The sequence below is a fragment of the Micrasema longulum genome, unplaced genomic scaffold (genome assembly GCF_059751315.1).
Source record: "Micrasema longulum isolate JH-2025_06_02 unplaced genomic scaffold, ASM5975131v1 h1tg001026l, whole genome shotgun sequence".
NCBI lineage: Eukaryota > Metazoa > Arthropoda > Insecta > Trichoptera > Brachycentridae > Micrasema > Micrasema longulum.
Genome location: NW_028278214.1, coordinates 135001 through 162633, shown reverse-complemented (window position 1 = coordinate 162633; position 27633 = coordinate 135001). Strand labels below are relative to the sequence as shown.

At 32.0% G+C, this 27633-nt stretch overlaps 1 protein-coding gene across 3 annotated transcripts; it reads right to left on the bottom strand.

The window, feature by feature from the left end:
* Positions 1 to 436: 436 nt before the first annotated feature.
* Positions 437 to 22848, bottom strand: LOC148277483 (PI-PLC X domain-containing protein 1-like). Of its 3 annotated transcripts, none has more exons than XM_088232832.1 (9): positions 22507 to 22848; positions 16537 to 16758; positions 12707 to 12861; positions 6847 to 6987; positions 6532 to 6668; positions 5545 to 5772; positions 4454 to 4544; positions 3925 to 4165; positions 437 to 1060 (listed from the first exon to the last, which is right to left on the bottom strand). In XM_088232832.1, the coding sequence occupies exons 2-9, from the start codon at positions 16607 to 16609 to the stop codon at positions 678 to 680; spliced, it is 1449 nt and encodes a 482-aa protein (XP_088088958.1). In that variant the 5' UTR covers positions 16610 to 16758; positions 22507 to 22848; the 3' UTR covers positions 437 to 677. The 3 variants fall into 3 exon arrangements, with proteins under 3 accessions (XP_088088958.1, XP_088088960.1, XP_088088959.1); XM_088232834.1 differs by having other exon boundaries at positions 22586 to 22848; XM_088232833.1 differs by having other exon boundaries at positions 22683 to 22848.
* Between the last annotated feature and the right edge of the window lie 4785 nt (positions 22849 to 27633).

The following is a 27633-nucleotide window of genomic DNA, read 5'->3' as shown; positions in this document are numbered from 1 at the left end:
TGTGAAGAAATGCCAGACCGCGATTCATCTTAAAGTCGTAAATTATAGCTTAAATTCGGTATATGAGGGTATTAGAACTTATAAATCTCCACCAAACTCGGAAAAATATTTATTGATGCCAAAATAAACTATACATAAAAACCTACCTACCTAAATAATAGCGTAATTCAAAACCGTCTCTAAAACTTGCAAAAACAGTTATAACAGTTATAACAATTATAGCAATTATAACAATTATACTACTTGACACCGCAAATTTAGCATTTTCCATTGACTAAGTAAAGCATAATTAGAAATCTCTCCATTTTTTTTTTCAAAGTTTTTCGCAAATATCTCAGTAACTCCTTTAATGGAGATTTCTAAGTTTGCTTTTAATACCCTCATACAATTAAATCTAGTAAGAAATTTGAAGACGTTAAAATAAATAAAGAGTACGTCTTGTTTTATATACAGTTTATTGTGTATTTTATTTACAGTGGGTAGTTAAAATAAAGTACAAATTACATGTTCAGAAAATGAGTAAAAATAAGTGGGTCAGCTTTAAAGAGTAGTGATAAACTTTATTCTAAAAAGAGACTCAACGCATTTTATGTGCGTAAAGGCAGTAAAAGCACCTGTATTTAAACTTTACTCATCTTCCAATAAAATGTCTCGGATTACTTAAAAAAGTTTTTGTTTTACGAAGCACCGAACAGCACTTTTCCAACTTCTTCTAGAATCTTTCCTTTCTTAGTGTTCATATGCACCATGACCTCTACCAGATTGTTTCCCATGTAAAAGTCACTAGACACGATATTCGCCTTGTTCCACCAGTTGTGGTGGACCCAGTACGTGAGGTTCCTGTTGATCATGTCAGCATTCTTTCTCAGACTTCCCAGAAGCAAGACCACGTCTGCAGAAGAAGGTGTGGTTTGTGCCATGGCTGACCAAAGAGGATTATACGTGGGGCCTGGTGGTCTGTATGGGTTGTCCATAACAGCATCCAGGTATCTTTTCAGCTGGTTCGGGTCGTTTGTATTGCCCCACATGTGTTTCACGTTTGGCCAGAGCCATTTGTTTGCTGAAAAAAGAAAATGCGGTGAAGTTAAAACTTTTAATAATATTTATTTAGATCGTAGAATAAATTATTTTAACGCCTTTAAACTAACTTGAATAGATTTACTTATTTATTCATTTATTTAAAGACAGATTACTACACATTATTTGAGACATAACGGTGTGGTGAACGGTTTTGATGTCCCAACTCCATAGGACGAGAAATTAGTTGACACAGACACGTGAGTATATCATCATAAATATTTTATAGAATCAGAAACACAATAAAAATAATAACAATATAAAAAACAAAAATATGGCACATCAATATGGTAAACAGTAAACTCAAACATTCGGAAAATCATCCAGGAGTTTCCTACTTATATCCCTCCCACTAAGGAAAATCCAGTCCTTAACTCCTCTCTTTAAAATAGTTTTTGTCCTTGAGAGCTTAATACGCTCTTCCAAAATATTGTACACTCTCGATGCAATAAAGAAGAGATGTCTCTAAGCAAAAGTAGTACGAATTTTGGGTATGACATAATTTGTGCTCTAGGAAATCCTCGTACGAACATTTTGCTGAGATTCCTTATTGTTCGACCAGAAGTGTGTAAGTGCTTCTTTTAGATACAGTTGTCTCATATCCAGCACCTTCATGTATTGGAACAACTGTTTTGACGGGTATGTTGTAGGGCACCGGAATATTATTCTCAGTAATAATTTCTGTAAAACAATGAGAGGCTTTACGATGGATGCTGCACAACCCCCCCTAGCCAACTATTCCATAGGTTGCAGTGGATTGAAACCGAGCAAAGTACACAGAAAACGCAAATTCTTTCCGTAGTTACATAGTCACTATCATCATCATTCCCTTTCCTCACCTAATAGTGCATAGGGCACTGCGTTGGTACACCAATTGCAGCGTATCTTGATCATTTTTGTTACATGAAAATAAGGTGATCAGTCTTACGCTTCAGGTACCAGTCTAGGGACTATGAAATGTTCTAGTGTAAAAACACCCTTTTAAGGCTACAATAACAATAATAATATTTGGCTGTTTATATAGCGCCATTTTTGTGAAAAATCACCTCAAGGGCACTTTACAATTGTATACCTAAACTTACATTCTAACTAAACTAAAGTGACATATTATATTTTCAGATTTAAAATTGAGGGTATGATGGTCTAAAGAAGTGGGATTTGAGTTGGGATCTGAACTATCTGGGACTGTCAATGATTAGTAAGTTTGAAGGAAATTGGTTCCAGGCAGAGGGGCCGGCAACGCCAAAAGCACGACCTCCAAATCAAGTGTTTGGGGAGCGCCGGATTTCGACAACTTTTTCTCTTCCCGAATCATGTTGTGAATCGAACCCGAGACCTCTTGCACGGTAGGCAAACGCGCCGACCATTACACCACGAGGCCGGCATATAAATATTATGTTTTTACACCTGTGCTGTGCGTTTAGCATTAACGTTGTACTCTTCAGGGATGATAATTATTTACGTATTTTGAAAAAACTATTAACGAATGTAAAGTATTCCAGGCATTAAAAGCTAAAGTGGCAATGGGCCGGAGATGTGGCTAGAGAGGTGGACACCTGATGGTTGCCACGAATATTGAAGTAGAGAAAACAAAAGGATTGTCGGAAGACTACCAAAGAGATGGACCGACATTATTGTCCAAATGGCTATCGGTGTCTGGATGCAGGGGGTTAAGACAAATACGAGTGAAAGAAGTTGGAGCAGGCCTATTTTCAAGAGTGGAGAGAGGAAGGGTAGATAAGATTTTTTTGGTACGGGACATCCTAGAGAGGATATTTTAATTTTTTATGTTTTATAATAAATAAATTTTGATGCCAGTGTACAAACATAATACATAGTATATATTGTAAAAAAGCTCGAATCAATAAATGATAATAAATAAAAAGTTCTCGAATGTTTACTTGGGATATCTTTAATTCTTCATTGAAAAGCTGAAACTTTTATTACCTTTTTTTTATTTTTTTTTATTATTTAAATCTTAAAGTAGGGCACACATATCATACATATTGTTATGTGTGTTCTAATAATAACATTGAAAATATATTTAATTTATAAATTGTTTATCACATATGTCTTGACCATTATTTTAAATTTTGATATGTTTTTTTCTTCATAAATATTTTTTTCCATTTCGTAATACTTTTTAATTGCTTTAAATAAAATTGAATTTTGTGACTTTGCCTTTTTCCTAAATGGAAGTCTAATTTTGTTCTTTTCTCTAGTATTGTGATCGTGTTCATGCTGGTTCCAATCAATTTTTTTCCAAAATTCCTTTTTGAGGCGAGTTGTTGTCCTATATCTGTTGGCAAGCCACAGACGCCATTGCGGCATCGGTTGATCGTATATATATTTGCTTTTGCGTATTTAAAATGCCTCCGCCAATAGAGAATCCCGCTGACTATGAAGAACTGGTAGTTATGCGTTTTCTTAGTGCTAAAGGCATAAAAGCGGTTGACATTCACCGTCAAATTTGTGAATCGTATGGATAAAACAGTATGAGTGTTGTGAGCAAATAGGTCAGAGCTTTCAAAGATGCCAAACGAATGTTCATGACGAGGAATGGAGTGGGCGACCCTCAGTGATCACTAACTGACGATTTGGTGCATTTGGCCGCAAACTTCTATCACAATGGAATACAAAAGCTTGTAGTTTGATATGACAAGTGTCTTAATTGGTGGTAATTATGTGGAAAAGTAAATAAACCATGCTTTTTCATATACAAATGAAATTGTTACAAAAAGTTTACTAGTTTTTAAAAATATCAAATGGTACTTACTTAAAAAACACGCCTTGTATATAAAAAAACTGTCGTATTATAGAAATTAAGAAATGGTAAAGAAAACTTACTGTTGGTGACAGCACGTTCTGGGTATCCAATAATCAATCTCCTACCAGTCTTTAATATTTGTGCTACAGTCGGTCCATTGATGTCTCTATTGAGGAAGGATCTGGCTTGTTCAAAGCCAAGAATGTGATTCCCAAACTCCCTCTGGAAGACTTGCAGTAATGTGTTGTGTCTCTCAATAATTATTGCGTCGTTGGAACTGTAGAAGCCAACGGGAAGTTGATGTACGTCTAAAATTACAATCTGGTGAAAAAGAAAAAAATCTGATGAAAAAGAATAAATATTTATATCTGCACTACTTTGATCCCTCAATAAAAAATCACAGAATCATATATTGGCCCTGTGAGTTCTTTAAATTAGTTTAGTCGTAACTCTGTTCACATAGCTAAATCATATTAAAAATTTGCGGTTATTGACTTTTTACCTGACAAGGTTAGATATCTGATAATTTATGTCGATAAAGTTTCGAATGCTTTTATATGTATTAGATTAGGTAAGTAATATCCAATTTATATCATTAAGCAAAATTACCTCATCGGTAGTATAGTCCAAAAATCTTCTAATATCTTTCAGGAGTGGAAGAAGTGGAGTTACCCTTATCATGTTGTGGTTTAACCATAAGCTAAAAGAATAACAATCATTAATAATTAATAAAATATTTCTTTATTACGAATTTATTCAAAAAGTTAAGTTATTACGATCGGGAGCAATCAAATGATTTTTTTTGTTAATCATTATACATACGCCCAATGGTCATTTTTAAGGACATATTTTTACATAGAAAATTATTATAAAGGAAAGTAGAAAGACACAATGGTATATAGTAGACTAGGGGAGAGTGGAAGCGGGAGAGGTGTGTTTTAATTGAATTTTATTCAGTGATCGTTTGAAAATAGGTAACTTGTTATCAAAGAAATCAAGACTGGTATGTTTGTTGGCAGACCTAAGAATTCTGGGCATAGGGGAACGAGACCCATAGTTAGTTCTATGGTTATCGGTATGAAATAGTAAGTTTTGTCTGAGGTTTCTAGTTGGAATGTTAAGTTTTATTGAGCTCAGAAGTTCAGGCGAGTTGAGAATTTTAAATAGGACTAGAAGGTCGGATTTATTTCGACGGTCTTGAAGAGAAGATATATTTAATCTAGTTTCCAACTCATTATACGTATATTGGTCTCTGGATAAGCCCAACCTCCAGCCTATCTTTCTTAAAATCGATATTGAATTTATTCAATATTTTTAATGTGAACATCATTATATGGAGATCAGATAAGAGAGGAATACTCAAGGTGCGGGCGAACTAGGGAACATAAGATATTAAATGACAAGTAATTTCTATCACTTAATCTGCTGACCGTCAATAAGCTGTTGATAATACGAGACTTTTGCGGACTCGTACATTTGTTTTTTTTCGTGAATTATTATTTCTTTTTCCGCATGGCATTTAAAATTGTTTATTCAAAATAAAGCACTTTGTATTTTTTACCATATAAAAGTTTAATATATAATAACACTAATTGTTTCAGGTATTCTGAATTTATTGTTTCAGCATTTATTTTATGGAAAAACATTTTGAATTTATTTAAAATAAAACACTGAAATTAAATTTGTTGTGTTCTACTTACGGATCAGCCAGATCTTTTTTTGGTTTGATCAGGTCCTTCAAAATGCTGTAATACGCTATTCTGAAGTCCAAGTATCTGATTCCAGAGACAAGTTGGGTCCAGATACTTCTGTCTTGGCAGAGAACAAACTGGGATAACATTGTTCTGTAACTTCCGTAAGCAAATGCACCAGCATCGTGAGTTCCAGGAATCAGGAGTCTGGATAGAGGAATATTAGCTATTTGATTCCTAGAATTAGAAGAAATTTGAACATTGATATTTGTTGACATAAAAATTTAAATACTACAAAAAATATACAAAATTTTTTAAAGCAACATGAACGATATTACAAGATTACGTTACTCTCAGACAAATAATGCTAAAGTTGTGACACCTAATAGACTATTTGACACGCGTAGATTCATTGGTATTTTTCGTAATTATCACCTAATAGTTAATAAGCACTACAAACAGCAATAGAAACATCATTTACAGCATAAAATAACAGTAAGATAAAAACATTTCAGTAAATCCAGTAAAGAATCTTTTGCAAAGTACAACACGCACCACGAGGTGGACAAAAGAGAATCAGGTAAAATAAAAAATTTCAATTAAATTAAAAATTCAGAAAGAGATCCACAGAAAATGGTAAGAATGATGATTCGCTAGATTATTCACCTTAATGACAAAATCACCATATTAATAATTATTTTTATTTTGAGCTGTCCAAGTTAAGAAAATTAATACCAGCGAGAACTCCCCAATTAAGAACCTGCCTAGACAAATCATCGAAAATGTTTTCAACCATTGTGATAGCGGAGCAAATGGTTTTGTTTAATCGATTTGTAATGATTATTCTATCATTTGAGTTGCTGTTCTGATTGTTTTTGACAGTTTTGTTTGTTAAAAGTCCAGAGACTCCATCCTTCCTGCCATTTTCCTCTCATATTGTTACTACTGGATCTTGTATTATTGACATATTGTATGTGTTTGATTATATAAACTGACTTGGTATCTCCCATCCAAGTAGGGTGGAACTTTAGGCAGTTCGTCTTCAGTAGTCTGCTGTCTCTAAAGCTGGCTATCCAGAATGGGTAACATTGGGCGCCGCGAGCTTCCCGGGTCACATTGTTCCTAAGGGCTCCCTGGAAACAGAATTCACGGATATATATATTTCTTCTTCTTTACGTGTCATAAATATTAATTTTATATGAAATTATATTGCAAGATATTTTTTCAGTACAAAACTACATGAAAATTGGATATTATGTCGAACGAATCGAATTTTATTTTTTCATTTGGTGTTTTATATGTTAAACTCACCTTTCTCGTCCACTCTGCCGAAACTTGGATCGGTCCCAACGAGACTTTGGTAACATAGTAATTCCATTTGTGGTCTGCAACGTTTACTATTTCTAATGGCTTAGCCGATGGCGTCTCTGGGTTGACGCTATATAAAGCAACCTAAAATTGAAACGCATTATATGCATATATTTTGTTTTATTAAGAAAACTGTTTGAAAAATTTTGAGTTAAGAAGAAGCAGTAACTAGCATGCACGAGTAAGGCATAAAACACGTTTTTCGCTGGCAGATGTATCAACAATACCTCAACCGACGAGACGTACGTCGGACTCCTATGTTCATTTGACCTAATTGTTCCATATAATCTCTAAAACTAAGTTTTCGAACACAAGTTTGCGTTCAAGAGAAAATATAATTATTCACTCGTTTCATTAAATACAAATTTATATAAAAATCGCGCACGGCAAAATCAATGGAAATTAAGAATGTTTGAGTAATCGACAGAAAAAACATTATATTATAATGTTATTCATATTATTAACTCTAGTATTAAAGAAAATTATCGAAGTAAACATGCTTGAAAGACTTTTGATTGTGTATACAGCTGAGGAACTTTTTAGCGTTTTCATCCAAATTAAGGTATTATTATATGTGTTCACGTCTTATATACATTAAAAATGGAAACTTTACTTCTTTTTCTAAGTGTACATAGTAAAAAATATAAACTCCTTATGCCAGTAGTTACGCCCACAGAATACCTTGTTTGCCAAAACAGTTTTAAAGAAATTAATGTTAAACTGAAAACACACAAAATAAATGTAATGTTTCACAATAAATGTTGTAATCTTGACAAATGTAACAACTGTAAAAAAATTAAGTCTAAAAGGTGCATAAAATACCTGGGAGTAATTATTGACTGTCAACTTAAATGGACTAATCATCTTGAAGGAATTATTATTAAACTGATGTATTTAACCTATGCGTTCAAACGGTTAAGTATTTACGCCCAGGTAAATATTATAAAATGGTATATTATGCACTTGTACAGTCATCGCTTTCCTATGAAATAATTGGACGGGGGGAGATTTTAACAACCATATTAAACTATTAGAAACTGTTAAAAGATTTATCTTCAAAATAATGCTTCACAAAAATCGCACTTTTCCCTCTTTCCAATTGTTCCAAGAAGCTAAACTTTTGGAAATAAGACAAATATATTGTTTTCAATGTTTAAAATATATATTTAAGAACCAAAATTTACAAGTAATTCAAATAGATCAAGTCAAAGAAGGAATCGTGTGTTAGAAATATCACATTGTTAAACGAAGCTAGCACAGAGACATGCATATTTTATAGGCCCAAAAATGTTTGATTCTTTTTTTACTAATAATGTTTCAGTGATCCCACACTTTTAAAATTTTCCTTCTTTTAAAAAACACGCACTATCCTGAATTCAAACTAAAGATATGAACTCTTTTTTCTATGATATATTTTGTTGCCCTTTAATAATAAGGATTTTTTTTTCTTAATTACTATAAATTTATTTACCAAAATTTACTCTTTTTACGTAATTTATTCAAACCAAAATTTATTTACTAGTAATTAAAATAGATCAAGTCAGAGCAGGAATCATGCGCTAAAAATACCACATTGTAGGCTCGCACAGAGATATGCATATTTTATAAGCCCAAAAATTTTTAATTCTTTTTTTACTGATAATACTTCGCTAACCCCAAACTTTCAAAATTTCCCTTCTTTTAAAAAACACGCACTATCCTGGATTCAAACTAAAGATATTAACTCTTTCATTATATTACGTATTTTGTTGCGCTTTTAATAATAAGGAATATTTTGATGTTTTTTAAATATTTTTATTGTCTTTTAAATTACTAAAAAATAAAAAAGTACCTCCTAATATTTTACAAAATTATATATTTTTTTTATATTATAAAACGTAGCCAGTGTAATTCCCGAAGTAGTGGAGTGTTGTGACTGAACTTAGAGATTTCAAAAATTAGTCTTGCTGTGGTTGTTTCTTGTAAAATATGCTTTACTTAACAATAACATTTGCGTATTTTATATTTATCTAATGTAACATAATGAATTGAAATTTAGAGATACAGTACAGAATTAATAATCATAGTCTACATCATTGATTGAATGTTTATATTATTATTTTATTTGGCGAATATGTGTTGCAACAGAACAATAAAATTTTCCCTATAATCTCACAAAGTAAATTTTGATTATAGGACAAGCAAAACAACTTCCGTAACCAATTTGAATGACATTAATAGGTAACTTTTTCATATTGTTAAATCATCGAATAGTTACTATTATTGTCGAAATTCAAATGATATATTCTGTTTTTATAATCTCACATTATTCAAATAACCTTAACTTCTTTTGCGGAAAAAATATTGAAATAATTAGATTTTTCAACTTAATTAAAGTGAAAAATGTCCATGGTCACAAGGGAAAGTGTATTTTGATTAAAATTATTACTATCAACACAATTAATTATAGTTTCGAATATTTTTAGTTTTTTTTTGTTTTTACGTCCTTCATGTATTATTAATGGTATTTTGTATCACTAATAGAATGTTTAATTTCCAATTAAGTTATTTATCTCCCATTAAAAAAAATAAATGAACTTGTAAATATTAGAGTATTTTGAATTTGTATACAAAATACTAGATTTCACCCTCTAGAGTACACTGCTCTGCCAGCCTTCTTTATGCCATGCCCCACCGTAGTCTTTACAAAAGTCAGATGCCCCACCGGCATCTTTTTTAATTAACCAGCAGGTACATTTTCAAATCATATTGTAATATATTTGTAAACATATGAATCCCTAATGAAATTAAATAAAATCTAATACATATATTATAACTGAAATTATTACAAAAAACAAATGGATTCTTTTTAGATAATTATTGAAATTGTAACGTTCTATTGTAAGAAAAATTTGGCGTATATTTCAATTTTATACATCTCAGGCATTTTTCGTATGACCGATGAGTATTCCCCTTTATATGTGGAATGCCGACGTGTCTCATCTCTGAAGCGTGGTGCCCCACCTCTGAGGCGTTATGCCCCACCGGTGGGGCGTACGCCCCGCCGTGGGGAACACTGCTCTAGAGAGTTGAATTGTTGAACCATTGAATGATGATGATGATGATGACAAAAAGTTAAATAAAATAAATATTACTCCACCTGTAAAAAAATATAATAAAATATCCGAAAAGAAAAAGTTTTTTGTTAAGTCGGTTTTAAAAAATCTGATCGCTAACGGATTCACACGGAGTAATCCTAGATATGTTTTTTTAAACAAGATAAAATAAATATAATACGAAAGTATATAATAAAATATTTACAAAGTTTGTTAAATGCAGTTAAATAAAATTAAAACTGTCATTTGCAATTAAGACTCTGGCATTTTCTTTGTAATTGTTTAAAGTGAGAAAATATGTATTCAGAAAAAAAAAGATTCTGGGAAAAGATGCATTCTTATTGCTACACATTTGTTGTACCTGCGGTGTTAATTGAGGGATACGAATTTCAATTTTACCAAGTAGTTGATGACTAAAGTTATGTACTATTTTGTAAAGGAATATGGAGTCATTCATGGTTCTTCTAGATTGCAAGGCGTTGATTTGCGATGAGGTCCAGTTTCTTTATAGTTATTAAAATAAACATTTTTTCGATAGTTTAGGTGCTCTAAAAATTGAAGTGGAGTTTGGAGTATTGAGAAGACCACACTGTGGAGGAGTATTCAAGAATACTGCGGACATGTGCAAAAAAAAACAGCGTCAGCACAGACTGTGTTACCTCCCGGCTTCCAAACCAACCTGCCTCTGGTTATGCCAATTGGAAGAGCAGTCAGGCAGCTGAACATGATCAATTTGGAGATCTTCTTCTTTCTTATCAGGGAAACTATGTTTAAGAGGCAAATACTCTTGCTGTTGGAGAGTATTACACCTTAATGATATTAAACCATTGCTCAAGGGTTCCTGGTTTGATATGTTGTCCCAATAAAATGCCTCAAATGTTTTGTTATTTGTAACGTTATTTTGGCAAAATAAATTAATTTGAATTTGAAAACGCTTTGTTTTTAGTGTCCATGGTTTGTTACACGGTTTCCAGACTCTTAATATAAAGTCCAGTATATTGTACGTTTTGTATACTGTCTTCCTTCAATTTTTAATTTAAATATACTCCAACGTCACAAACACAGTCTGCTTCGCATTTTGCATTAATTTATAAGATTAAAAGACGATCTTATCATTTTATTTCTAGTAAAGGTCACTTTATAGCATTGGGAGAATTTAAATAAAGGTAGTTATCATTGCAGTATTTAATGACCATATCTGGGTCTCCTTGGAGATTGTTTACATCTTCTAAAGATTCGTTTTAGTGAAAATTTTCATATCATTATAATATAACGTAAAACATCTGAGATATTAATTTATTTAATTAATACTTTCATGTACATTACAAAAATATATTCAAAGCATAAAAAAAACTTTGCCATTCAATTTAAATGTGATAAAAATGTTAAAATAAAAATAATCAGTAATTAGAGTAAAAATAAGCCATTCTTTTTTAACTTTCTTTCAGTAAAATGAAGGATGTCGATATCCGAAGAGATACAGTTTAGTAAAGACATTGCCCTTCCTACTGGCATTATCATTGGCAGGCTGGTTCCACAAGCAGAAAGATAAAACAGCTTAAGCTGCCTATGTCTAAAGTAGTTCCTTGGAACATTAAATAAAATACGAGTACTCTCCATGACACCTGAGTTGATCGCTATACCACGGGTCAATATGATCGGAAAAAATACATAAGCAATGCATTTCTTCTTTCCTCCAAACTACTGTAGCTAAACATTTCAAGTATGAAGTCTGACGGGTACAACCATGGGTAGCAGGGGCGAACCGTATATATAAGCGATTATGCGCAGCTTACCATTATATTTGACGAACCATAATAATGTTTTATTGTAACTTTATTTACTGAAAAACAAATAAATAAATAATATTTATTTAAAATCATTTCCACCGTTTGTATTTTTATCCTAATATAAATATAAAATTTAATAATGCGCGCCCAGCGCCTGCGGTTAGCCAAGAAACTAGCCGATTATTCCAGCTTATTTTTTCATACAAATAAGTATACTATATTTTGAATGTATTAACCCCAGTGCGGGTTTTTTCTCCTAGATTAAACTTGCAGATTACACAAATTATTTGAAGATTCTTGATTTGGAAAACAGTATTTCAATCATTTTTTCTTAAGGGCTATTTTTCTTTGAGATGGTACTTTTGACATAAGACCATAATTACTTTCATGCGTCATATTGCAGGACATATGGCGCTCGACGCGGCCGTTTTTAGCACTATTAATTTCTAGAACAATTCGGTCAGTTGACATTTCTATTTAATACCTCATATCAAATGAATTCATAGTGTTATTTTTTATTTATTTTTTAATGAGTTATGCATGAAAGTAATGAATAATAGATCTATATAATATAATATGTCATGAAGTTACGTTGTTTGAGTTGATTTCACGGATGGGAGTTGTAGTATCACACAGAACCACAGAAAAATATCAATTTACAGTATGTATTACTTACATTATATTATGTACCTCCTATGTAGGTACAAATATATGATTTTTTTTATAGCTTACCTGTAAATAAAATAACCATTCGCCACTGATGGATAGTATCCGTACTCTCGTATCCGGAAAGATAATAAAAAGCATCTAAAGAATTTAATGTAACTTTTGCTCACTCTATCAAAAATTACGGCATTATGTAAAATCTGAATTCTACGATAGATCATAATTTAGTTTTATTAAAATTATATAAGGTACCTTATTAGGAATATCAGATTGCGGAGTTCCCGCACAACTGGTGAAGTCCCAATTGAGTTCCAATTTATCGTCTATCTTCGGGTCTCTCATCCAGTTTTTGGTCACCAGAGAAGATACAGTCAAAAATATGAAGCCACATTCTGAAGGAGACGTAGCTAAAATCAAATTTAAATTATTTGAAAAAAGGGGCTTTCGTAAATTTTTCGTTAACTTTAATGGGAACATTATATGAGGTTATACAAGTAAAAATAACACGCATTTAGGTAGGTACGCAGATCTCTCTTTAGATCTTCTTTCAGATAACTCTTTTCTTATATATAAATTATTAATTTATTTTAAAGAAACAAACAGTCGACAATGATATAATAACATTTTAAAAAAAAATACAGTTGAAGACAGACCAGCAAAGTTTCTAAATTAAAATCTTACATATTGTTAAATTGTGTTACAACAAAAGGATGTGTTTATGTGTATTTGTATGAGTGTTTATGTGTATTAGTGTGGGAGTAAGTTTTCAGGAGTGAGCATCATTAAATAGTAAGTGGGATCGTATCGCAGCCAGAAATAATAAGTCTTAATTTATTTTTAAATAAATTAAGGGGCATGTAAAATATATTAATAGATGAAAAAAAAACATTATAGTTAGAGCAAAAACGATAGAGAAAAGAGTGTTGTGCATAGTTAGTGCTACAGACTTGCTGATGGAATAAATACTTATTTCTTGTCACGTGAAAGGGGACATTAAGAATAATTTTGGAGAGTAGGTTAAAAGAGTCTACTTTATTATTTAATAATTAAAGTAAATAGCATAATTCAGATACAGTGCGTCTATTTTCAAGGGTAAAAAATCCATTTTGTTTGGCAGATTGGCTGTAAGTACAAAGCGCTTTATTGTTTTCATAATCTAGGTATTTAAAAAATTTTAGTTGAACATTTTCAATACTTTCTATGTTTGTTATGTATTGTGGGCTCCACACAACGGATGCAAACTCCAAATTACTACGTACAAAAGTGTTGTATAAAGTTTTTGATGTATTTGGTTTTTTAAAAGGTTTGGGAATTTTTAAAATGAAGCCCTGCATTTGGTAAGCTTTTTCAACAATAGAATTTATATGAGACCCGAACAGCAATCTATTATCGAAAATAATTCCTAAGTCTATAATCTCGCTACACCGTGATATGGAATTATCTTTGATCGTATCATTGTGCGTAAAAAAAATTGTATTTTTGGTAAATGTCATTGAATAACATTTAAAAATAAATAGATTTACAGTGGATTTTTTTTAATTGGCTCTAGTATTGTAAATATATTTCTACGTCTGTTTTATGTAAAAGCTGTTAAAAGCCCAAATAAAATCAAATAAATAAATTAATAATTAATATTACTTTAATGTTGTCCAAATTTTTGTAGACTAAAACTGTATTTCACCCCATGTGGTTAAGATTGTTATATTACAGTAGGTCGAGAACTTGGATGTATTGGTGTTTACTTGACGTATGACCTGTCTTTGGCTGTTTATATATTGTAAAAAGCATTTCTGCCGTATGATAAATGAAAAAATAAAAAAAAAGCATTTGAAATTAAAACAAATTAATTATTAAGAGAAGACGCGGTTTGACTTCATACAAACGTATTCCCGCGTTTTCAATATTTTATTATATAAATAGCAACGTGAGTAATTCTAAGTTAGTTTAATTTCTGACGGTAGTAATCTCGAAACCGGTCGAAGTATAACTCTAAATTAAAGTGGTTTATACAAAGTTATAAACATGTAAGTGTAAAATGTCATACCACAAAGTGAAAAATGTTTTTGATGGCAATTATATACAGGGTGTTCTTTAAACCCTGTCACATCCGAAACCACTATGATCAGTTTGAGCAAAAATACATATTGGCACATTAAAATATTTTTTTAGAACGAATAAAATAAAAAAAAAATATATATAAAAAAAGCAAATGGTTTCTTATTTCTGCAGGGAAGAAGCGAGAAGGGCATGGCCATGTGGTTGATGGTGTATTAAACTCCCCCCTCCCCTCTCCTCACTTGACCCTTGCAGTAGTAAGCAACCATTTGTTTTTTTAAATATTTTATTTTTGTAAATTTTGTTTGTTCTAAAAATTTATTTTAATGTGCCAATATGTCTTCTTGCTCATACTGATCATCGAGGTTTTGGATGTGACAGGGCTTACAGAATACCCTGTATATATTCATGTTTGTAAGTCGGCTGGGTCGAAAAAAAAGCGCGAGCAATTGTGGGTCTCATTAGACGCAGTTTTCTAAAGTTGCCCCTTAGGCATTTTTAGAGTATTTACAATATCATTTAATTATTTTAATATTCTCTGATTCAATATGAAAAATGTAGTGGAGCTTTGATAGTTTGTTTTATGATTTTGTCAAATTATATTCCAAAATATTCGAGAGCACTGAAATTACTTTTTACATAATCGATATTTTTTTTATTCTACTCGACCCATCTCCGGTGAATGTGAGTTAATGCCGTCGAATGCCTGAAATGATCATTTAAATTTTGCCAACGATATACCGTAGAAATGAAATATTTGATACCAAAATATTCTTCTTAAATAACGAAAAAAAAATTGCATCAAAAAATTATACAGTTCCATGTTTTTTTTTGTTTTTTGTTTTTTTTTGTTTTTTTTATTTATTTTTAGATTAAGAACCTTTTGGGTTCTTACGATTTACCCAAATATTTCAATTTTGGTGGTCGTACAATCTGACCAATAAAAATGTTAAAATACTGTAATAACAAAAACATATTTCAAAAAAATATTATAAAGATAAGAAAATGTAAACTTTAATAATATTATATTATATTTGCTAAGTGCTTACATTATTTACACTAAAATTTACTCTGTTCCATCTTCTAAATATTCGTTTGTTCTACAGTTACATTTATCGACTAAAAACACTTTTCACACTCTTGAAAAAAAAATTATGCAAATAATTTCTTTTCATTTTTATGGAAGTTTATTAAGTATTTTCACGGCCATGCATATGGGTCTTCTATTGTGTGTAAAGAAATCATCACTCTAGTACCATATCCAGGGAGAAAACGCGGGAATACGTTTGTATGAAGTCAAACCGAGTGATAAAGGATGATTAGAAGATTTATAAATAACCGTATCTGTAGATGTTAGTTTTCTACATATTTTAAATTCAATTTTATTATTTGTTAATACAATTAATATTTAAGTTAAATGTAAAAAGTTAAGTTGTCAATTTGATTCAATTTCTAGAGTAAATTGTATTTTCTCAAGGAAGAAATTTTATAAATTTAAAAATGAATTTAATTGTCGATCTGAGCAGGTCCATATACATATTATGTCATCAACATATCTTCTCCACAGTAAAACATTGTTTAATAAAGGAGATTTACAATCAAAATTTAAATTTTATAAATAATTAACAAAAATATCAGCAATTAAAGGACTTGTTGGGGCACCCATAGGTAAGCCTTTAGATTGGGTATATACTATATTATTAAATTAAAAATAATTTTGATAAATACAAATATTAAACAAACGTGAAAGATCATCAGAGACATTTTTTGTTAGATCTGAATTATTTAAAATATTTGAAATTACATTTTTTTGTTTAATAGTTGGAATATTTGTAATAAAATTAATTTAGTAATATTAAAAGACACTAATTTGACATTTCTAGGTAAATTAAAATCTTTAAGGATATTGATATTTACGGATATTGATATAATAAAAAGGGTAATTTTATCATACATAAGAATTATTAAATATGTCCATCGTATGTTATGTAAATGTGCAGTAACAACAGTAAATAGAAACAACTTACCATATTCTTCTATTGAATTATTAGCACTTATGAGAGTCAGTAGGATGACAGCATAAAACAGTCTAAGTACCATTTTCACTATACGTGATCTTTCTTTTACTTCACTTGGAGAAAACAAATCTGATACAAGTGATGCGTCTATTTATTAAATGTTTCATTTTCACAGATAAGCTATTGTTGTCACTAATAACCGCATACCGGTGTTGGACAGGTAGCTAGTAGCTATAAACATACAGGGTGTCAGCACAAAAACTAGTTGTGAAAAACGATAAAATTTATAAAATCATCATGCAGCTTAAGAATTTTACATTTTCATGGTCATCAGTGGTTAGTAGACAGAATGTTCCTATATTGATTTATTATTCATGTAAAACATTTTTTTAACTCTCATTGAATACATTTTTGTTATTTTTTTAGGTAAACCTTTTCTTTTATTTCTTCCTTATTTTATTTACATTTTTTTCGTCTTAATTTTACTAGGTACTTTTAATTTTCTTATTATTTTTTTTTCTATGAAAGAAATAATAAAGACTCCATGAAAAAATCATCATTCCCCTTCACTTGTACACCAATCGCAGCGTATCTTGATCATTTTTGTTACATGAAGGTAGAATGATCAGTCTTACGCTTCAGATGCCAATCCAGGGGCTATGAAAATATTCTAATGTAAAAACACTTTTTTAAATATTGTTTCGTGTCAACAATGCTGGGAATCGAACCCGAGACCATGACTTTGAATGGCATTTTTATGATTATAGAATACCATATTTGAAATGTACATCATAATGAGAAAGTTCAGTGCTACTAAAAAATGTTTTCTTCACGCGGTAAAAATGACAACATCAAACCATCACGCCGTTTCCCCGTAGGGGTAGGCAGAGAGGATAGAACGCCATAACACTCTATCTTGGCATACAGACCTCGCTTCCTCTACATTCATACATCTTCTTATGCACGCACGCCGATTATTCCTACTTTTGACATGTCCATCTTCAAGTATTTGATGGACTTGATCGTGCCATGTCTTTCTCGGTCTTCCTCGTTTTCTGCATCCATCAACATTTGCATCGTAGATCCTTTTAGTCATTCTTTCGCTGTCCATTCGCTGTACACATCCAAACCAACGCAGCACCCCTTTCTTGATTCTGTCAATAATGCATGTCTCAGCCTTACACACTTCACGGATCTCGACATTTGTGCACCTATCATACATCGTTTTACCACACATTCGCCTGAGGGATCGCATTTCGACAGCATTCAACCTACTTTCATCATTATTTTTCCAATTCCATACTTCGCTCCCATACATTAGAGTTGGAACTAGAACTCCGTTGTGAACTGCTAGTTTAGCCTCCTGCGATAAACATTTGTTTGCCAAAGTAGATTTTAGTTATACGGCGAAGTTTCTGGAAAATGTATAAAAAGAATAATAAACAGGTTATGATAAAATGAGCTACTTTAAAAAGACTTAGGTTCTGGTCAACAGCTGTTTAGAATAGCCTATCAATTATGTGTTGTGATAGATTTCCGGTTTCCGGGATTCCATGTGTGTTTCAAAGTAAAAAGTTCATTTAAAGCCATCAAAAAAATATGGCAAGCATATATTTATTTCGGGAGAAACGACTCGTAAAATAAACGAGAAACATTTCTGTTTTATTTTTGATAATCGCCTTTTCTGTTAATACATCTTCCCATCTCAGAATGCCCCGGCGAGACCCTAGAAAAATATGGAAACCCTATACACAACTCACCGACGACAACTCGTGACGTCACGGGCGGAGTGATTTCATAATTTTGAAACTTCAAAATATTGGCAAAGTTTGATAGCGTATTAACGTATTAGCGTATAGCGTATCAACAAACTTTTAGAAGTAAGACAAATATATTGTTTTCAATGTTTAAAATATACTGGCCACTTAAACCAGCCAATGACAGGTCATAAGCCCTGTAAATGCCTTGACTTCCATTTTCCCTTATTTAAGGTATTCTCCATCCCTGTTGTAATTTGTCAATTTAAAATATACGTTTAAGAACCAAAATTTATTTACAAGCAATTCAAATAGATCGAGTCAAAGAAGGAATCGTGTGTTAGAAACACCACATTGTAAAACGAGGCTCGCACAGAGACATGCATATTTTATTGGCCCAAAAATTTTTAATTATTTTTTACTTATAATATTTCATTGATTCCAAACTTTCTAAATTTTCCTTCTTTTAAAAAACATGCACTATACTGGATTCAAACTAAAGATATGAACTCTTTTTTTCTATGATTTATTGTTTTGCCCTTTAATAATAAGGAATATTTTTCTGTTTTTTTTTAAAAATATTTTTTATTTCCTTTTTTAATTACTATAAAAAAAATACTATATTATCCTTTACAGAATATTTTACATTTTCTTTCTTATGTTACACAAAAATTATAACAGTCCATTATGGACTTTGTCCGTAAATAAATAAATAATAATAATAATAATAATAATAATTATTATTTATTATAGGAGCAAACATTCATTAAAATTTTCTTGTATACCCACGAACAGGCCATGCCTTTGTGGGATTTTTTTGTTTACTATTTTTACTATTAATATGTATTTCATTGCTATGTAATTATGCTTTGTTATTTTAATGTTCTGTTTTATCACTTTTGTTTATTGTACAAAAACAAAAATAAACAATAAAAAAAAAAAAAATATATATATTCTAAGAAACCATTGAACTTCCTCATTTGTAAATATGTACGCGCGTTTCAATGTTTAATAACCCTATGTCAATGTGTAAGTGACAGAAAGTTTTCAAAAAATAATTATTGTGTATATACTAACTAACACAAACGAATAATAACATAATTTGTATGTGAAGAGGGCGGTTTTACTTTTCTTCATACAAACGTAGTCCCGTATTTTCTCCCTGGATCATGTAACTAGAGCAATGATTTTTTGCGCATCATAGATATTTACCATTGGTGTGTCCCACAGATATTTTATTTTAATTTTACTATGTATATATTTTTTTATTTTATTAATTTTTCACGCCCACAAGACTTTTACATACATGAAAGTTATACAAAATATAAAACAAGATAAAATTAAAAAGATACAATGTAAAGCAACAAAAGATAGAACAGTGTTTAGAAGTAAAGTTGGTATAAAAAAAAGATGAGTATATAAACAACAAAAATTATTAAAAAAAAACAATATAAAGAAATAAAAGATAGGAACAGTGTTAAGAAGTACAGTTGGTATAAAAATAAAAAGATGAGTGTATTAACAACATAAAATTTAAAAAATACACTATAAAGTAATAAAATGTAGAACTGTGTTTAGAAGTTTAGTTAGTTTAAAAATAAGTAAATAATATATTTACATTTTTTTAATAAGCTAAAGAAATGCAGTTAAAGGTTTGAAGCAGCTAGGTACATAATGTTATAAAATACAATATGAACAGATATATATTATCTCTTCAGTCGTGTGTCCATATAGTTTTGTTTATGTAATAAATATTTTTTTATGAGAGCTAGGACCATCCAAAAACCCATAAAAGTGTTTACTTTTATCAGCTGTCTTTGGACGTATGGTAAAATATGATTATTTTTAATAAGCAAACGCAGAAAATTTGATTCTGACACTTACTTAAAAAACATCATTGTTTCAGTTTTAAGTTGCAAAAACAGGACAATAAAACGTCGATTTTAGTTGGGCATAGTCTTTTTCGCACAGTATCGGGAGGTGTTTACGAGAGAGTGACAATGTTCAAATACCTTTTCATCAAAATTGTCTGGCACTGGAAATCCTCTTAACTATAGGGTTGTAACTATAGGGTTGTTAAACATTGAAACGCACTGTACCTTGTTTGTGGCTGAAATTATTATGTTTTTGTAGAATACATAAAAAAAAAAAAACTGTAGAATAAAATAACAATTATACTTTATTCGATCGTTAGTTCGAATTTAGTACGAGTGTTGCGAAAACGAATTCGATTTCCAATTTGAAAAGTGCCGTTAATTTGAATAAATATATTATTCATAATATAAGTATTATTTTTGTAAGAAGGTAAAGTGTTAGCAAGCATTTTTTTGGTCACAAGGCTGTCTGGTTTTGGTGCAAGAGGACGCAACGTGAAATGACATTAATATTTATTTTAAATATCCTTCAGTTATTGCTCAATATTATAACTCATTGATGATTTTCGTCAGCGTCAATGATAACAATTATGACGGAAATTTTGTATAGCTCCCTTTTTGTGAAAATCAGCTCAAGGCCGCTGAACAAAGGCGGTTGAGGTCCCAGTTTCTTGTTTATTATTACGATAATATTTGATAACAGATTGGATCTAGATTACAGTACGTCTTGCAGCTACAGAGCGCACGGACGGTATGAAATCTAGCTGACTTTACAAAGTTTAATTTTTTTTTTTAATTGTGTATCAATAAATGTAAGATACGTCTTATAACTACAGAGGGCTTAGGCGACTGGAATTCTATGGCCAATTTATGAAATTTAGGTACGAAATAATTCGACAGTTGATGACATTTACGTACTGAAGCTAGATTAAAAAACATCTGGAATCTTCAAAGACTACGGACGAATGGAATGAGGAAGTTCAGTGCTATGGGAAATCCAATAAATTAATATTTTATTACACGCGGAAAAATTAGAGAATTTAACCATACGGCGAAGTTTCTCGAAAATGTATGAAAAAAATAATAAAAATGTTGCAACAGAGGAAAAACATTTCTGGAAAGGGAGTATGGAAGTTTAGGCATTTACCTGGTTTATGACCTGTCATTGGCTAATTAAAGAAGCCCACTACAAACATTTAGACGTACCTAAAGTAGTTTGAACTACGTCACAAGTTCTAGCTAATCAACCAATCAACTTCAGTGTTGGATGGATTTCCGGTTTCCGGGAAGCCAACTCACCAGCCAAGACGACAACTAGTGACGTCACGAGTGGAGTAATTTCAAAATTACAAAACTTCCGAAAATCACAGCGTTTATAATATTATATACGAAAGTCCGAAAATTCTTTTTTGGCTCAGCTCGATAGTCTATTAACTAATAAAAGAAAAAAAAACACTAACCTTCCTTATTTTACCAAATTAAAAATTTTAAAAATCTTTATCATTTCAACACCAAATGCAGCCGATCTTGATCATCTGTTACGTGAAGTAAGGTGAGCCGTCTTACGCGTTAGGTACCAGTGGACACTGAAATACTGTAGTAAAAAACATTTTAATATAATATTCACGTTTCAAAGGCGGTTTTCCATTGAAATATTCGAATGTTACTAGACCTGAAGCGCATGACTGACAACCTTACCTTCTTGTAACAGATGATCGAAATACGCTGCACCTAGTTTATTATGTGCACTCTATGTAGCATGAAGTGCAGATAAGACGAAGAATTTTCCGATGGTAAAAAAATCTCATTATCATACCTAAATAAATTATTAAATTACGGATACACCTAAATATATTTTTTGAAAAACTCCACAACCCATGGTCAGACACGCTAACCACTACACTACGAGGAGGAAAATAATAATGAAATAATATAAAAGGTAAGGTGATCAGTCTTACGCTTCAGGTGCTAGTCCAGGGACAATGAAATATTGAAGTGTAAACTACCTTATAAATATTTCATGTCGACCCTTCCAGGAATCGAACCCAGGACCATACATGGAAGGCGAATGCTCCAACTTTTACACTACTAGGCGGACTTTTCTCTGCCAAATTATATTGTACAGGATTTTTACTGAGAGTAGTGATCGAGCCGAAAACACTCGTCCGCGACTCGGGTTCAGCACGGTATTCTCCAACCCTCGGACACATGTCAAAATATTAATGAATTTAAGTATTTTTAAATATGCTGATAAAATAAAGTACTTTTTAATATGTGCCTAGATAAAAATGATCAATCTTATTATTTGCAGTTTTTACAGATAAATTTATTGCGTTAATTAGATGTACCTCCAATTTATGACACTTTATTTTCAAAAGTAAACCTTTAAAACATAATTATCAAAAAGATTAATTAAATTGTTATTACAGATGTTATTTTAGTAATTTACACGATAATTATTTTAATTGCCGATGAGTGATAAAAAGAGATAAAAAGTCACTATTTAAAAAATCGGAAGACGCACTTTGTTATTTAAAATCGTTTTTTGGTAAGAACGGCACTGCTTTTTTGAAAATTATTGTTTTTACGTAGGTAACACTGGTTAAGACTTTTTTGACAGTTGATTTCCCGCCTTTTGAACGCGTGATGGCGAGAACGCTTGCGTTCGTTATCGAGAACGCGGACAGAATGGCGAAGGTATGGAGCACGCGTGTTAAATTAAATTACTCGAAACTGTCGAAGCGTGCAAAGTCGATTAGCCGGTAAATCCAGCAGCAAATACACGTTTTGTTGCTTCTGAAATCACATGAATTAATTTAAAAGATAATGTTGTGATGCGGGAGGCGATTACACATATTATATATTTTTAAAAGATTTTTCATACGTTAAGTACTTAGATATGTGCCTCGCGATGACGTGGTATTGTGGTTCGGAATATCTACCAAATTCGTTTCCTATGCATTATTACATGGAGTCAACGGTGGGTAAACGACAGAAAAGATACAGGCTGTTTCTATTTGAAAAGAAAGTACTAAAATATCTTTCTGAGAATTTCATTTACTTTTCTGATCAATGTCTATCTCTTCGCTCTGTTTAGGAGATAGCACATTCGATATATCGACATCTTCCATTCGCTCCATGTCACCCTGTTCTGTGCAGGCTGCATCTAGTAAAAAGAACGTTTGAAAACCGTTTTATAGACCATGGATCTTCCTACCGGATTCGCTCATACTAAAAAGCATTGTTTTTTTTTCATAAACGAGTTACTCTTTAAAAAAAAAAAATTTCTTTAATTGAGTTTGACTCAACTGCTTTTATTGGTCCTATTAATTTATGTTTAGCAAATTACGCGAAGGGCTTATGTCGGATATTGTCATTATTCTTCATGGCCATATTTTTGAGAAGGAAATATGGAAGTCCAAGCATTTATAAGGCTTATGACATATCATTGGCTGGTTTAAGTGGCCACTTCACACGTTTTGTTACATTTACCACTCTGCCTGTGTTTAAACATCCACATTTCCTCAAATCTTCCATCTATTGACTTTTGTGAAGTAAAAGAGCTGAAGCCTTTATTGATGTGGACGAGATTAATCTGGCTGAATTATTTTTCAATTATTTTAATCAACATATTACAACAAAGATGTAGAGCATTTTTAGAGAAAAGAATGTGGAAGTTAAGGTATTTAAGAGCAACTTGAGGGCATTTTCTGCGTTTGTGGAGGGGTGGGTTCAAAGGTGGGACCAGTTGGGGGCCCCTCAATCTCGACCGAGGTATCCCCCGGGCCTACTGCACCCGTATATAACAGATATACGGGAGGAATGGATCCATACTGGTCGAGGTGAGGAACTCATGTCTTTGCCGTTTTTGTCCGGATCTAAGGGATAGTAGGGGTAATTAATCCTTTACTAAACAGGAGTCACTGGACGTGTCTGGGGCCTGAGGTTTTTGATTGCGAGTGCCCCTGTCAGTGAACATCTTTTTCTGAGAACTTTCCCGAGCACGAAATATACGTCTCCTTTATTGCTTTCGCTTGATCAGGTAAAGTTTGTCAATAATCACAGTTTGAGTAGGAATGAGTGGTGGCAAACGTTGACCGGCCTTGAGTGTCACCTAGAAGCGTTCTGGTGCTCCAGAGAGGAGATATTAACGTTTGCGATCAATGTCGATATAAAGGGGTTTGGTTCAGAGCGACAGTGAAAAAAATATTAAAACTTTAAAATGAAAATATTTGTTCGCGCTTTTCCTTACTGAATTTGGCTAGTAGAGTAAGAAATATAGTCAATTCATAATGAGAAAAAAAAATTGTTTGCTTGCATGAGTGAATCGGAAGAAAGGCATTTAGTCTATAAAACGGATTCGGGTATGTTGGTGGATGCTTTCAATCTTTTGAAGGTAAAATCTGGACTGTTTATACAGCTTGTCTACAAACATTTAGACCTACTCAAAACACTGTTGAACAAACTAACTGGTTGAAGGAGAAATGTAAAAATAGAAAAATAGTTTTCAGGCGTAGTAGATGAAATTGTTCAGCCGGATGAATCGCACCAACATGATAAAGGTTTCAGCTCCTTTACTTCACAAAAGTCGACAGATGGAAGAGTTGAGGAACCGTGGATGTTTAAACATGGGCTGAATGGTGAATGTTACACAGTGTGTAAAGTGGCTACTTATACCAGCCAATGACAGGTCATGAGCCTTGTGGATACCCAGACTTCTTTATTCCCTTCTCAAAAATGTTTTCCCTCTCTGTTATAATAATAACTCGTACTAGGCAACGCTTGAAAACAATTTTCCAATTTTACTCCCTAGGGAGGAAATCCAGCCAGTCTGAAAGCATTCGGACATACTCAAACATTGTTGAATTAACTACCTGGTAAAAGAAGAAGTATAAAAATTAGAAAATTGTCTTCAAGCGTTGCCTAGTAGGTGATTTGGTTCCGCCGGATGAATCTCACCCACGTGATAAAGGCTTCAGCTCTTTTACTTCACGAAAATCAACAGATGGAAGAGTTGAGGTAATGTGGATGTTCAAACATGGGCAGAATGGTGAATATTACACAGTATGTAAAGTGGCCACTTAAACCAGCCAATGACAGGTCATAATTCCTGTAAATGCCTAGACTTCTATATTGCCTTCTGTGAAATGTTCTTCATGTCTGTTGTAATATGTTAATATTTACAGCTCTCGCCCTAGGTCCCTTCCCAACCTCCACAACCTTCTGGTTGAATCCAGTCCTTGTCTACGAAAATTTGGATTTACTTAAAAACATTGTTTTTTTTTCTTTTCTATCTGTTGCTACAATTTTAGTTTATGATAAGCTATATACAGCGTGTTAGTTGAAATAATTTTGGGTCAAGAAAGTCTTTAAGCATTCGAGTATAAAATACAAGTGGCGCTCCGAGGACGAAATATGCATCGAAATTGTCAATAAATGGAAGAGATTTACGTGAAGTTTAAGCAACGCTCAGTTATGTCAGGTGTTGCGTAATTAGAAAGAGTCATACCAAGCCATACATCACGATTTATTATTACTTATTTGTAATGTACACACGAGCACAATAAAGTGGCACGTTTCTGTTGGTAATTTATACACACTTTATGTGACGGAATATTGTTGCATACATCTGAGAAAGTATAACTTTTTAATATCTACTAGCTGACCCGACAGACGTTGTCCTGCCCAAACGTTGGCTTGCCTGCTATTACCTCGGAAAAAATACTTTTCATTGATAAGTAGGTACCTAGGTACTTGTTTATGGTTGAATTCCAAAACATAAAATAATTAATTTTCAAATATGGAATTCTTTTTGCAAATGTCAAACTCTGCTCTTCTCACCAACAGGGGTGCACTTTATTTATGAATGCGATTTTCAAAAATGTATTAAATGTTAATATTATTTTAGGAGTACCAAAAATCCGGTAAAAAGAAATAAATGGGATGAAATAATATAAAAAGTTTAGTATCTGCGAACACGCGCAGAGTAAAGATCTACATTTTGCTGAAAAACGCACGTAAATCGGTTAAGCCGTTTAGGAGGAGTTTAGTGACATCAAACGTTCAAAAGAATGATATATTTAAAGATTGTGCATTATATAAACCCGATTTTATTTCTTCTTCTTCTTCTTGTGCACTTTCAGGGCCTCAATTACAATGGGAAGTTAAGGACGTCATCCCTTCTTCTTTTCGTTTCTACAAAACCATATCTCAATTATCATTTCAATTATGTTTTGATGAATTTTTTTCTATTGATTTCAAAGATACTATTTTTTTGTATATTTGATAAATCAACCGCATAAATGTATGAATCTAAATTTGAATAATTTTTATTTTAATATTTATATATGAATATTTTTAACATTGTGTTCTTTGGAATTTTACTATTTATTTTTTAACTTTGTTTTTCTGGATTGTTATTCTATTGCATCACATTTCATTATAATTTAATTAAATTAATTTTACAATGTATTTTTTTTGTTAATTATTAAGGCTTGACACGGGTACAGCCTAAAAACTCTTAATAAGTACATTCTTGAATGATTGCCGCCTTATGCAGTCTGATGTAAATAATATATTTGATTGGGAAACACAGAACCAACTAAAACTTAATGTTTCTAAATGTAATGTTCTGTCATATACGAGGGCATTAAAAACTATTTTTATACGGTACTGAATGGGAGGGTGTTCACTTAAGCGAACTGCCACTATCAAAGATCTGGGAGTTATGTTTGATGCTAGACTGAAATTTCATACTCACAAAGGCACTGTCTGTGACAATGCGCGCAAAATGTTGGGATTTGTTCTCCGAACAGCAAAGGTGTTCTTGAATACTCGTGTTCTAAGGCTTCTTTATAAATTATTGGTGCGAAGCAGACTTGAGTGTAGATCTCTGATCTGGGCACCCCACGAATTGAAGTACTCTCTTATGCTGGAGATGGTTCAGAAGAAATTTCTGAGGTATCTTTATTTAAGGGAGTGCGGATATTATCCGCGGTTGTACCCGTCTGACTTCATACTGGGAATGCTTGGCTACAATAGTTTAGAGAAAAGAAGAAATGCATACTTGCTTATGTATTTTTTCCGATTGATCCGTGGTATTACGATCAACATAGGTGTAACGGAGAGTATTTTTCTTTATGTTCCTAATGACTACCTTAGACATAGACAGCTTAAGCTGTTTTATCTTCCTGCTTGCAGAACCAATCTGCCGATGGTAATGCCAGTAGGAAGAGCAATGTCTTTACTCAACCGTATCTCTTCGGATATTGACATCTTTCATATTAGTGAAAAAAAGTTTAGAGAGGATATCATTTTTTCTCTATAACTGTTGGGTATTTTTATTTTACCGTTTTTGTATATTTAAATTTTAATATTAATTTTTTAGTTTTATGTATGCATTGAACTTTTTTGTAATGTACATAAACGTTTATAAAATAAATAAATTGAAAATAATATTTGAACGAGTATAATTT

Bases quoted from the DNA above. Each gene is read 5' to 3' on its own strand.
- LOC148277483 (XM_088232832.1), bottom strand. From the start codon at position 16,609: ATGGTACTTAGACTGTTTTATGCTGTCATCCTACTGACTCTCATAAGT. The intron at 6,669-6,846 runs GTGAGTTTAACA...TTCTGTTTCCAG, and splicing joins CGGCAGAGTGGACGAGAAAG to GGAGCCCTTAGGAACAATGT. The intron at 4,166-4,453 runs GTAATTTTGCTT...CTTTTTCACCAG, and splicing joins TGGACTATACTACCGATGAG to ATTGTAATTTTAGACGTACA.